Below are 13,185 nucleotides of genomic sequence, written 5' to 3'. Positions count from 1 at the left end.
AGTAATTGGCTACAGCATTTAGAGTGAAGGTAATTTTATAACTCATGTAAAATATCCAAACTAGGGATGTAATGGTTACCGATGTAATGGGCGACGATAACAATTCGACGATAACAATTTCTGGTTTAATTTTAATAATAATTATCTTAATTAAAACGGTGCGAAATTCTTGCCAGCATCATCCTACATGCCAGCACACAAGCCTTAAATGTTCAACAGTGTAGCTTATGCCACTTATCCTATAAAATATATTAGATAGATTCAACTGAGAACCATTTGAGTGAGCTGAGCGAAGATTCAACGCAAATCCACAAATCTGGCTAGCTTTATGTACAGTAATCCAGAAATAATGATAGCAGTGTCACATGATTTCAAAAACGTAACAAGCCCACATTGAATGCTGCACCTTCATGGCTGCTTTAGGAGACTTGGATGATGCTGGAAAGAATCTCACAAACGTTCGTCGCACTGTGCTAATCCATCGCGGTAATTAACATAATTAAAGGAACCGTATGTAAGAAATGTATTTCAATTAATCATGAAATGGCCCTGATATATCACTAGACATTAAGAAATCATGTTCATTTCAAATACTTATATCACTGACAACAGTAGTCCGGCCAGGATATTGTTATTTAAAAAGTGAAGTTGCAGCCCTCAACTGATGTTGATGTTGTCATGTTGTGTTTTGGCCTGATGTGTCACCCTCCACCTATCTACTAATCACGAAGTCAGTAGTGTTTCGGCCTTCGGGTTGCCAGCTCTGCCAGTCAGGGGGGAGGGGGAGGGGATACACCGCTCTACAGTAATTTGAAAGTGATTGCAGTACCAGTTTTGGGCACAATCTTACATACGGTTCCTTTAAAATTAAAGAGGTTGTTGTTGTTATCGTTGACTTTCATCAGAGTTTTTCCGTTACACCGGTAACCATTACATCCCTACTACCAACACATTGATAGGTTGACAATGTGCGGAACATAGAGAGCCTCTTAACACTACGCACAAGCACAAAAAGACAAACACACATTCCAATTCACAGACTGAGGGAAGGGTGTGCACATTTTTTGTAGCTGTGCATTGCTAACTCTACAATTGCAAGTTGGAGGCGAGTTTCTGCAGTTTCCTGACTGCACTTATTACAGTGCATGAAAATGCACTGTTCTGTTATCCGAAGTCGTCTTCTTCTTTTTACAGTGCCTGAAAATGCACTGTTCTGTTATCCAAAGTCGTTGTCGTCTTCTTCTTCTTCTTCGCCTTATTCTTCCCACCAAATTTCTGCGTCTAATTCAGCTTCAACCGTTTAACGTAGAAACTTTGTTCAAACTTTGTAACGTAGGTCTTGAAAGGGACACTTGAGGGATATATTTTTCGTTTTTCATCAGCAGCCTTTTAACTGTGTTAAAATTGCAAGGGTTCCCTCACGAACGTCTTAAAGTGACAGGCACTCAATTACAAGACAATCTTAAAGTGACAGTAACTCCTTCAACCTTAAAAAATGATAACAATAGGCCTAGGCTTTTATATGGCTCTGCTCCTGCCTAGATTCGAACTCAGAACTGCCTGAAAGTTGCAGACCTGTTCTGGAAATACGCGCATTAACCCACTCGACCGTCAGACAACGCTATCTGCTTCGAGTAGGCCTATTGGGTAGGACTGTAGCCTACACTGGTTGCTGTGGCACAGTCTTGAGTGACCAAATTCGTTTTCCTTTGTCATATGAATGCTGTCATTTTGTTAACATTACTGTTAAGGAGATGCTGTAGGCAAAGGCTATATTTAACCTCGTTAGTGTAGTAAAACAAATCAGAACTATTCACGAGGTTTCTGGGCAGCATATTTATGTTCTGTTAGGAAGCGAACTTCTCATGACTGCCGACAAAGTAGCCTACTGCCAGCTGACGAAGCTCTCATTTTAAAACATTACTGAGAGACAGGCACTGTACAATCAAGACATCTTGCCACTCAATCCAAAACTATGTTTAACATTATGTACAAAGCTTATAGGCTACAGTGGACTAGCATGTTGCAGGGGCTGCTAAAAACACAGAGAAACGCACTGAAAACTCGGCCAATCACAGCCCTTGCTGTCGAATGCTCCGTCCGGTTCGACCGTGGAACGCCACAGCGGACTATGCTGCCCCCAAGCGGCTGCAGTTGTACTTACATTTCACCCAGCTGCGTGAATCACCTTGATGGTGAATGAAGTGTCAATTCTTAACTGGGACCCACTGTAGGTTTTGTAAATTTCCTTCAGGGGAAAAATCTGCAAAATACAATATCCTTAACCTTGACTATTTATTCCCCCTCCTCCTTAATAAAGGTGTTTAAGGAGGAAGAAGAAGCCATTAAGGTGGACCTCCATGAAGGCTGTGGGCGGACTAAACTTTTCTGGCTGATGGCACTAGCAGACTCGAAAACCATGAAGGCCATGGTCGAATTTAGAGAGCACACAGGTTGTCTTTTTGTTCTTACTACCTCTAAGAAGATTTATGCATTTGCCTACATTAATTGAATCTGAGTGGATGCAGTCTAGTCAAAACCATAAGCTAGCTGAGCTCTGTTCTACAGGCCCTAATTTCTTGTTCAGTTTGTAAAAAACAATTTCTGTTTCTGTTTATTAAGGTAAACCTGCCTCCAGCTCTGATGCATGCCGTTTTTGTGGGACAAGGAATGGTACAGAGCTTTCCTCAGTTGGCAGTGTGTGCTCCGATCCAGACTGTCAGGTATAGTCACAGAAAAACATTACCACACATTGACTAAGTAAACTAAACTAAATGTTTTTCTATATAGGTAATCAAATATTCTTACTCACAGTGCAATATTAAAACTCTGTATGGTGTTCATGTGTTGTATGTGATCCTCAATCTGAAAGGAGTATGCTAAGATGGCATGCAGTAAGACACACCAATGTGGTCACCCTTGCGGCGGTGTGAAGAACGAGGAGCTGTGCCTGCCTTGCCTGCATGGCTGTGACAAAAGTACTACCTGCTTGAAACAGGATGCAGATGACATGTGCATGATCTGCTTCACTGAGGCACTCTCAGCTGCTCCTGCTATTCAGGTAATGTTCACATTTGCCTCTGTAGAATTTAGGAGTAGTACACCTATGCATAGCTACTGCATAGGAGACAGTTGTAAAACAGGTGTAGATACTATTGCTAAAAAGGTGTAGAATTATTAAAGCAAGGTTTGATATGAGATCACACCTTTCTTCAAGACCTCAAACATGTTTTGAGGACATTTGATTAATCAAACCTTTTGCAAATGTCAATGTCAGTTCCTTTCACTACCGACATATAAAACAATAATCCAATAGTACTTAGCTCATAAGTAGAGGTTGCTTCACTGTTCAGGATTCATTTATTAATTTCATGTCATGATGACACAGATACACTATGTCCAAAACGTAATCATTGAGTACTGTCCAAAAAGAAATGTATTTCTATTCGTTGAACACTAGGGAGTGTATTGTATGTCTTATGCTGAGTTACAAACCTGAGTTACACCTGTATTTGAAAAGATAGTGTACTTTGAAATTTGTCTATATTCAGTTATTTGAGCAATGATGTTACTCAGTGGCCTCAGAAGATATTTCTTGACTAATTCTGCTACTTTAACTAAACGTATTGCTTTCATATTGAGGACTGTCAGTGTTGTCAGTAATACAAAACCAGTAAATTGTAATACATAGATTATTTCACAAGGACAACTTCAGAGTAACAGAAAAGAAACTGACTTTTCGGTCAGTCAGACCTTCATCAGTTTATCAAAAAAGTAGGGGGGGATTGGTGTGTGGTATGGTGTGTGTGTTTGGGGGGTATAGTGTAATGGTGTGTGAGTGTGTCAACAGAAAACACTAAATGGTTACTATCAGATCATGTTGACCATCAACACCGTCAGATTAAAGCACATTTAAAAAACTTCATTAAATAACATGACTTGATGTTGTATCAAAACATATCTGTAGATTAGGATATGTGTAATATATATATATACCTGTACTTTCGGTGTAATGTGCTTTTTTGCATGATATAATGTCCCGTATCCAAGAATGTTTGAAGAGAATGTTTTTATCATTTAGCTTTTGTTATCATTTAAAGGATATAACTATGCATTTGATATTACTATGCATTTTTTTTGTAGGATGAAACTTAAGACTTGTGATCTTTTAACAGGTGCCTGTTGCTTGTAGCTGAAATTAAATTTTTTGAACAGAAACAGTAAAAAGTAATGAACTAATTACCGTCTTTCAGTGCCTCAATTTTTATGTACTTCCTGAGAATGGTAGACTGGTTGATCTCTCAAGTCTGCTTATCCACATGCCAAGATGTTTTACATTACTAACCAGACTATGAGTGGCATAACTGTTAAATGCCTGATTCTGTAACTCACAGTCACAGTACATTCACCTTATCAAGAGCAGGGAAATGCCAGTAGAAAAGGTTGCCTGTTTGGTTTATGAATAATGTTTTTTTTCTCTCTCGAATTTTGTTTAGCTTGACTGCAGTCATGTGTTCCACCTCCAGTGCACCCGCAGAGTCTTGGAAAACCGGTGGCTTGGGCCGAGGATAACATTTGGTTTTATGTCCTGTCCAATTTGTAAGGTATTGTCTTTAAACATTGGAGTAAGCAAGCGTTAATTTGCAACATGTTTTGATTGTGTCATCATGACACAACCACATTGTACGAACACAAATGATTTAGACCAGGCCTATTCAAATGGCCCTTGGCTGATCTGGTTATTCATTACTCCTTTCCACACCTGCATTCAAAAAGGTGATTTGTTAGTTTTACTTGAAATGTCACAGCTTGAGGGGTACAAATCTGTAAGCTAAATGACGAATAATGATTAATACATTTCCAAGGCTTTACTTGGTTAGTCCACCTACAGACTGTCTGCAGATGCTCATATTATCAAAGATAATCAGCATGTATTAGCCCTCTGTTAACTGTAATTTTTATGGTTAGGGTTTGGATTTGGTTACGGTATTATTCAGTAGTTGTTTAGCAATTGTATACTGAACTTGAAACGTATCAGATGATGTGTTAAGTCTCTGTGGACAGACTATCCAAGTAAAGTGTTACATACGAAATATAGAATTCATTTAGATTAAGTTACACACATTTACAAACATATTTTACTAATAAACCAACCCATACCTATTTCATTAGATCAACAGCAGATATTAAAACTCCAAAGTGGTCCTTTACATAATGTAATCATTAATTTTCAAAACATCAACAGGTCTTCGGTTTGCTATGTATTTTTTTGGGCCTTAAAACAATTTGAGTCACTCACAACTCAACACAACTTTTTTGCTTCTATGCTTTCAGAACAAAATTAATCATTCAGAGATCAAAGACCTGCTGGATCCCATTAAAGAACTGTATGAGGATGTGAGGCGCAAGGCTTTAATGAGGCTAGAGTATGAGGGACTCCATAAGAGTGAAGCCATAACCACACCTGGGGCCCGCTTTTATGATGACCCAGCCAGCTTTGCCATGAACAGATATGCCTACTATGTCTGTTACAAGTGCAAAAAGGTAAGAAGTAAGCATGTTTTAGGCAGGGACCAGATTGATGCGAAACTTCAGTAGTGGTGAAATTTAGGGAAAACTATTGGTGGAATTAAGAGACCGTAATCCATTTCTCTGGTATTAAATTCAAGCAGCTCGCTTTTTTTGATGGCTTTTGACAATCCACCTTCCCCTTCATCACATTCCAGAAGTTTTAACGGGGCCCAAGTAATTTTCTGCAAATAAATGCTCTCAAAGACTATTTGGATTTATTTGGAATTTGGGAGAAATGTCCATAATTTATAGAATAAAACAACATTCATATATATATACAGTACTGTGCACCTTACAGAGCTAGTGAACGGAGCTGAGCGGTGCGAATATTCCACTCTTCGCTCAGGTGGCTGTTCACTTGGCCGCTCCTCCACTCAAATTCGCATCAGGTCGCTCCGCTCAATTTTGCTCCCCGCTCCACTTAAAAATCGCTCCAATAATCTACAAGCTAAATTGTAATCTTAAACAGAAAACATCCCAAAGAACTAAGACCAACCACAATATATTTCTCTCATAGAGCATTCGTTTTAAAAGTGCAACAACGAACAAGCTTGGAAACGTCAATACAAAATACTTTAGACTTTGACCTGATATTGATATTGATATTGTGTTTCCTTGCCTTCCTACTATGTAAAGCGATCTTGGGTTTGAGAAAGGCGCTATATAAAATAAATAATTATTTTATATAGCGCCTTAAAAAATTATTATATTATTAAACGAAGCATATTCAAATTGCTCACGTTTTTCTTTGCTCTGCGTGTGTTCCCGTAGGCCTACACTCTCGTGTTTCCACGAAATGTGTCTTCTTAGATTCCAAAATGAATATTTACTCACTAAAACAGTGTCACCACATGGTTGTTCTTCCTCTACTTTGTTAGTAGAGGAAGAACTAGCTGTTTTGTAGGAATAGAAGACTTGAATGACTTATCAGTTTCCTTTCTAAAACATTTAGCGAACTCCATCCTCATCAACGAGCTTATAATGGCCAATTTTTAATTTAACGGTGTTGGTTTTATTAGGAAGAATTCTGGGTGGATTTGGGCATGCCTCAAACTCGTGGTGTGAGCGGTATCGGAGCAAGATTGGAGCAGAACAGACCGGCCCCTCCGGCTTCTAAATTAAAAAGCGCTCCTACAAAATTCCATCCGCTCTGCTCCGCTCACTAGCTCTGGCACCTTACAAGGTTTTGCTTCAGTAATGCCATAAGGACCATATATTGTTTATTTCTCACTCTCCTAATTAGAATATGACCAGAGAACACATGAAATATGTACAATGTATAATTCACATAAAATGTAATTTGTTCTGATACCAGTCCAATTTCAGTCTCAAGCAGCCATTGGATTTGTTGATTTAGCAGTGGAGCTGTTGTTCCCCATCCAGGCCACTGATAGGCACATCTGTCCTTCCAGAAGCTGCTGGTAGATCTAGCTACGATGGTGGTCTTGAGATCAGCTGCTGACTTGACTGTGGCTCACCCTAAAATTGACGCTGCAGCGTCAAAAAGCATTTTGGCATGGCACAAAGTGGAGGAGCCACCTGAAACATACTGTGTATATCAGGTGACCCTCTTTGAATGAAAATAAAAGTAAAAGTCAGTCAGTCAGTCAATCCATAAGCCATCTTGAAGAGATATGTTTTAAGTCTGTTTTTAATGTCAGTCAAAGTCTGGCAGTGAATTCCACAGCTTGGGGGTGATGTAGCTGAAAGCCCTCTCTCTCAGGGTGCTGAGGTTCACACTAGGGACATGCAGTAGGCCTGCTGAGGAGGATCTTAGTGAGCGGGCAGGGGTGTAAACTTCCAGGAGGTTAGTGAGGTAGGTGAGGGTATAATTGTGTAGGGCCTTGTATGCCAGGAGCAGGACTTTAAAACGTATTCTGTAGGCAACTGGAAGCCAGTGCACTTGCATAAGCAATGGTGTTACATGTCTAGTAGATTTGGAGCCTATTATAATCCTTGCTGCAGAATTCTGAATGAGTTGGAGCCGATGGAGTAGCTTATTAGGGATTCCAGACAAGATGGAATTACAGTAGTCAAGGCGGGATGTCACATACGCATTGGCAAGGACTTCTGCACTCTGCCGGGTGAGCGCTGGGCGAAGCCGTGCAATGTTCCTTGGATGGAAAAAGGCACTTTGAGACATACTGTTAATGTGTGCACTAAAAGAAAGTGTATTGTCCAGTATGACACCAAGGCTCTTGACCTGGTTGGAGCAAGGGATGGTGCTGTCATCTACACAAAGGGTTAAAGGTTCCATCTTAGCAAGAGCTGATTTGGAGCCAACCACTAGCAGCTCAGACTACTATTCAGCTTCAGGCAGTTTTGTGTCATTCACAAGTTTATGTCATGGAGGCAGGCAGTAATTACAGGGCTCCAGACTAGCTTTTTTCACTAGGAGCACAGTGGCCCCCAACTGAAAACTTGAGGGGCGCAACCAGAAAATTTAGGGGCGCACACACCGTTAATCAACATGCTAACCAAATATTCACATTTCTGCTAATGTCCACTGTATTACTAATACATACGTTCAGGCTTGGCAGCTGAACTCACGTGGCAGGCATTTGATGACTAAATATTCCAGTTCAGCAGAGCAATGGGTAGTAACAGTGACGCAGTCCAAGTTTTGTTTACATAAATGCATAAACCGCCTCCTCTGCTCTTACCCGAAGCCTCTGCTATCCTGTCCGCCCTGACTACAGAACGGCCTTCTAGCTCCACCACGGTGGTTGGGATATCTTTGTTAAGCCATGAAAAACATGATGTTACAGACCATAAGTCTTTTCTGTGTGAGGGTCTTAAGTTCGTCCAGCTTGTTCAACAAAGAACGCACATTGGCAAGAAAGATGCTGGGGAGTGCAGTTCGGTGTGGGTTTAGCCTTAGCCTAGCCACACCCAAGTGCATGAGCCGGTCTTGAAAGATGCCCTCCATCCGACACAGCTGGCCTTTGTCTTCCAGCTGTATTGTTTTAGTGTAGAGTTTTCAAGCTTTTGCGGTTATCCAACTTTTCTACCACCTCTTAAATGCATTGTGGTACATTCTTCTTTCTTCTGCTGAGTGTGTCTCAACACCATATTCAGTGTGTGTGCGGAGCACGGTACCCAGTGCTAGGTCCAAAGTGCAGCCTTTATTTTTGGATATTTTCACTGGTTTTCTTTAGATGATTGTCAAATTCCACTGTTGCCAGAATGCGACTCTCCAGGTACCATTTATCATTGATGTAGTGACATGTAAGGACTGTACCGTATTTTCCGGACTATAAGTCGCACTTTTTTCATAGTTTGGCTGTTTCTGCGACTTATAGTCAGGTGCGACTTATATATGAAAAAAATATAATTGAACATGTTTTTAAATGTTAATTTATATTAACTGACATCAGTGTTGGGAAGGTTACTTTCAAAACGTATTCCGTTACAGAATACATGCCCAAAAATGTAATTTGTAACGTATTCCGTAACGTTACTCAATCGGAGTTACGTATTCTGAATACTTGGATTACTTCCGCATTGAATTGCATTTTATAAGTGTAGGAATGCAGCCATCAAATCCTGCTTACTAAACAGGCCTATTCTGGTGTGTTCTTCTGTTCCAAATGGCTGAAGTGTTAGGCCCACATAGGAGAATGTAAAGTCAACTAAGCTACCTGATACAACTATAAAATAGCAAGGTGACCACTACAACTACAGCAGGCGACTAAGCTAATTAAAACAAACAAATAAATAGGCTTTAAGGGCGTACCCTGAAATTATGATTAAGGTGTGCCTGTGAGATTTTTCGGTGGCATCAACCCAGTACAAGTGAGGGGCGCATATGACAGGTGGAACGCAAATGACCTGCAAATGTAAACACTATAGGCTACTGTATATCAGTGCTCTCAAAATTAACGTGATTGCGTAATGACAATCAAAAACCGCACGTTAAAATGCTACTCGCAAGAATAATTCTTCAGAGGCTGCACCATAATTCATTTTAAAACGTAAATGTAGATCTAATTTTAAAAAAAAGCCATAAAGCTATTTTAAGTTAGAATAAAAAAGTTAGAATACAGTGCCTATTTTAGAGATGGGTTTTAATTGTAGGCCTAAGTCTAAATCAACACGTGAACTAGACTTTGTTTATTGATTAGCAAACTGTGTAACCGATTGGCCGAAGTAGCCTGAGCTATTAATACTTGGGAAAATATCCTTGAACAGACATCAGGAACCACGATCAGTGAGGAACAGGAGTTACCTCCACTTACTTTACTCCTAATTTTCTGTGCAAACAGTCATTTCAGGGTCTCCGATGACGCGTCCAAATGCACAAGTCCTGTGCACTTTCAGTCAGAGATTAATGCTTGTGCTATGCCTGAAACATGTGCATACCTAAATCCTCAAATCATGGCCGGAATTCTATTTATAGCCGGGCCTCAGATTCGGACAAATAAAAGCCAGTATAATTTTGTTTCAATTTAACTCATAAAAGAGCTCTTTTTAATATTTTATATTATTGGTTTGTTTAATATTGTTGCCAATGAAAAGTCATTGTCCTACACCATGAGTCTCCAACACCTTGTTCTCAAGCTACCAGTAGCATGCCGCCCCCTTCTGAGCTAGAGGCTGAAGCAGTAACCTACATTTAAACACAATTGTTCCTGCCAGGCATCAGCCTACGAATGTTATAAAAAAGTAAATCATGCATAATTTTTAAAAAAAAAACTACATTTAGGCTATCTTAGACCTCTTTGGCTATGGTTTCCCTTGCTGCACAGCACACTTTCCATGAATAAATGAAAGCGGATGCCTTATCTTGCAATAAGCGGATGGAAATCCCGACACTCTTTCATACATGAAACTTAATAGTGAACCATTAAATACCCCACAGATTTCAGTGGTTTCAGTCCCGATATTTAGCAATATAATCAAAAAGTCCAAACGCAAATTTAATCTCAAATTGAACATCTTCTGCTTTTGATAGCCTAGGCCTACCGGTATGCCACTCCAAACGAAAAGTAGGCCTACAGTGGCCATCGCTTTCAAATGGCCACTTCAGTCGCGCATTACGAGGCGTGAAGCTGCGTGAAGCTTTAGTACCACTTTCAGCCACTGTGCGTCGCTCTGCCACTGCGCATCGCTCTGCCTGCCGCCCCTTCTGAAAAAGCTCGATTTACCTCGATTTAGGCTACTTGGGTATGGCTTAAGGCTTGACTACACGGTGGTAACGGAAATCGAAATTTGCTGTCTACATTATTGTCAGTGTTGGGTTAACGCAACTACGCAAATCAAAACAGTGGTGTGATAATTGAGCCAGTAGAGAAATAACTGCTCAGAATTAATCTGTAGCCTTGGGTAGGCTTCTGCGACGTTTTTAACAGGCTATGATATAGAGGCTTAGACAACTATGACCCACGTTTTGGTTTCGTAAATTAATTTGCACTACTTCTTGACTGCAATGTAGTCAATTGACTGCTTGACATGTCATTTTTATTTTTCTGTACAATAAACAAATACATCTGCTTTATGCCGCAGAATTACATTCATATTTGGAACTTACATAGTCCAATGCATCATTACACTACGTTAGTGTTTCCCAAAATCATAGTAGCAACGAACGTTCGCAACCACTTTCGTAAAGTTGTGTAGTTACAACTACACCTCTCGACCTGTGGTAGAATGCTAGTAGAAGCATAGTTCCAGGGATCTTCATGTCAAAAACGTCACTGACGCCAGTTATTTGTTTGCAAATTAATAATTATAAATATATTTAGGTTTCTAATTGATATTTACACTTCTAACCACCATACATCCATATTTTAAAATGCCCAAGGCAGAAAATACATGAATTAAAAGTCAATATGCAGCCATGTGCACGTAAGTAAAAGTCACACACCTGCAGATAATAATAAGGTGGTGCGCACTTTTTGACGAGTCAGCTGAGAATATGTAGCCTTTGATTTTCATGAAGGGGGGGGGGGGGGTCCTTGTTAGTTTACGCAAACCAAGCCAAGAAGGCTGATTCTGATTTTAATAATATGATCTGCACAAAAGATAAACTTAGGTAAACAACGATGTCAATATTGTTGTCAAAATCTTAACCCAGATTCGAACTCTTGGACAGGGGACTGGTAACTGCTGTGCAACGGCGGCTGTCATCTGCCGGCCTTAACGCAATGCGCCACAGAAGTATGTGCAGGTGCCCGTTCACGTGCTAGTAAACGTCATTAACCACCTTAGTCCAGACTACTGAAGTTTAGAAACTATCATGGTCCAAATTTACAGTACTATGTAAGTACGACAGTTTTGGGAAACAGTCGTAACTTACATGTTGGTTAGTTGAACGATGCATCCTGTTAGTAAAACGCTAACCTCCATAGTTGTACGGGAAACGCACCCCAGATCAGCTTGTAGGCCATTAGCAATCTGTTTATTTTATTTTATGAAGCCTACACAGTAGATCACATGCCACATTCTCACTTTCAATAGACAGATGCAATAGCCATTGGTCAAGTATTGAGTATAAAGCAATTAAGATAGTACCCTATACAAAAAGTACTTCATACGATCATAAAAATTCGTTAAAACGAATAGCATTTTGCAACTTGACCAAACACTGGATTAAATATCGTAGGCACAGGAGAAAACTTGTACATCCATTGGCCCGTGGGGAGATCACATGCCAGTTGCCTCTCCCTTCAGTGCTATGACTCGTTCGGCTGTGAGCTTGTTTCGCCAAAAAAAAACTATTGCAGATATCAATGCGTCTTTGTTCATGGGTTTGGCCTGACAGCAGAGGCTTAGACAACTATGACCCACGTTTTGGTTTCGTAATTTGCCCTACTTATTGACTGCAATGTAGTCAATTGATTGCTTGACAGGTTATTTTTATTTTTCTGTACAATAAACAAATACATCTGCTTTATGCCGCAGAATTACGCACTTGGCCAGCCTATAGAACGGGCACATTTTGGAGAGAATAGAGAATGTACGCACGCAAGAATCTGTAGGCTATTTGGCTGGTTACCACAAGACGTCAAGACGTCAAACATTTTCTAAACAATACAAACAGAAAGGATGCAGCAGGCAGCAAATGTAGAAGAGTAATTTCCAGTGGAAGAACAAAATGCTGAATGAAGCCCAAAGATATGAAGGCATATCTGGCAAGTTGTTATTTTTTGAAGACGTAAATGGTTGGGCTATAGGCCTAGTTTGCAAGAAGGAGACATAAAGCGTGAGCATGCCACACTATCCACAGCTGTGGTAGCGGGCGGTAGGAGGATTACTGTTAGCGCAGGATTTATATAAAATTCTTCAACAGAAGGCATGCCTCGAATGCAGGCTTGCCCAAAAAAAGGCCTGTGGTTTGCGCAGCCTACAGTAAGTAGGTCTTAGTGAGTTAGGAGTCCTCTAGACTTCTTTTCAGCTGTCTCAGAGGTGGAAAGTTGCGTTCGTTGGGGGCAGGGCCGGATTAACAATTCATAGACCCTTGGGAACAAATGTCTGATGGCCCCCCCCCCCCTGCCCGCCAGCCAACGTGAATCGGGCGGTCAGTTAATAGGCCTATCGTGAAGATTTGTATTGCCATTTAAGGCACGAGCACATCTGTGAGGCCAAGCCTCACCAAGTGGCCCGTTTGTTTAC

At 40.4% G+C, this 13,185-nt stretch overlaps 1 protein-coding gene across 11 annotated transcripts in view; it reads left to right on the top strand.

Moving 5' to 3' along the window:
- mycbp2 (MYC binding protein 2) overlaps positions 1–13,185 on the top strand; it is a 339,346-nt gene that overhangs the window by 314,887 nt on the left and 11,274 nt on the right. For all 11 annotated transcript variants that reach the window (XM_076264226.1, XM_076264236.1, XM_076264232.1 and 8 more), the window contains 5 exons: positions 2,321–2,453; positions 2,623–2,723; positions 2,873–3,061; positions 4,497–4,604; positions 5,335–5,544. In XM_076264226.1, coding sequence (XP_076120341.1) covers positions 2,321–2,453; positions 2,623–2,723; positions 2,873–3,061; positions 4,497–4,604; positions 5,335–5,544 — 741 coding nt within the window. The remainder of the gene's footprint in view (positions 1–2,320; positions 2,454–2,622; positions 2,724–2,872; positions 3,062–4,496; positions 4,605–5,334; positions 5,545–13,185) is intronic.

This window comes from Alosa pseudoharengus, unplaced genomic scaffold (genome assembly GCF_046254945.1).
Source record: "Alosa pseudoharengus isolate Yale_2024_CS ecotype anadromous, Long Island Sound unplaced genomic scaffold, YU_APseudo_1.1 YU_APseudo_1.1_scf_3, whole genome shotgun sequence".
NCBI classification, from domain to species: domain Eukaryota; kingdom Metazoa; phylum Chordata; class Actinopteri; order Clupeiformes; family Clupeidae; genus Alosa; species Alosa pseudoharengus.
Note: the sequence above shows the minus strand (reverse complement) of the source record. Positions and strands in the feature narration are given on the sequence as shown.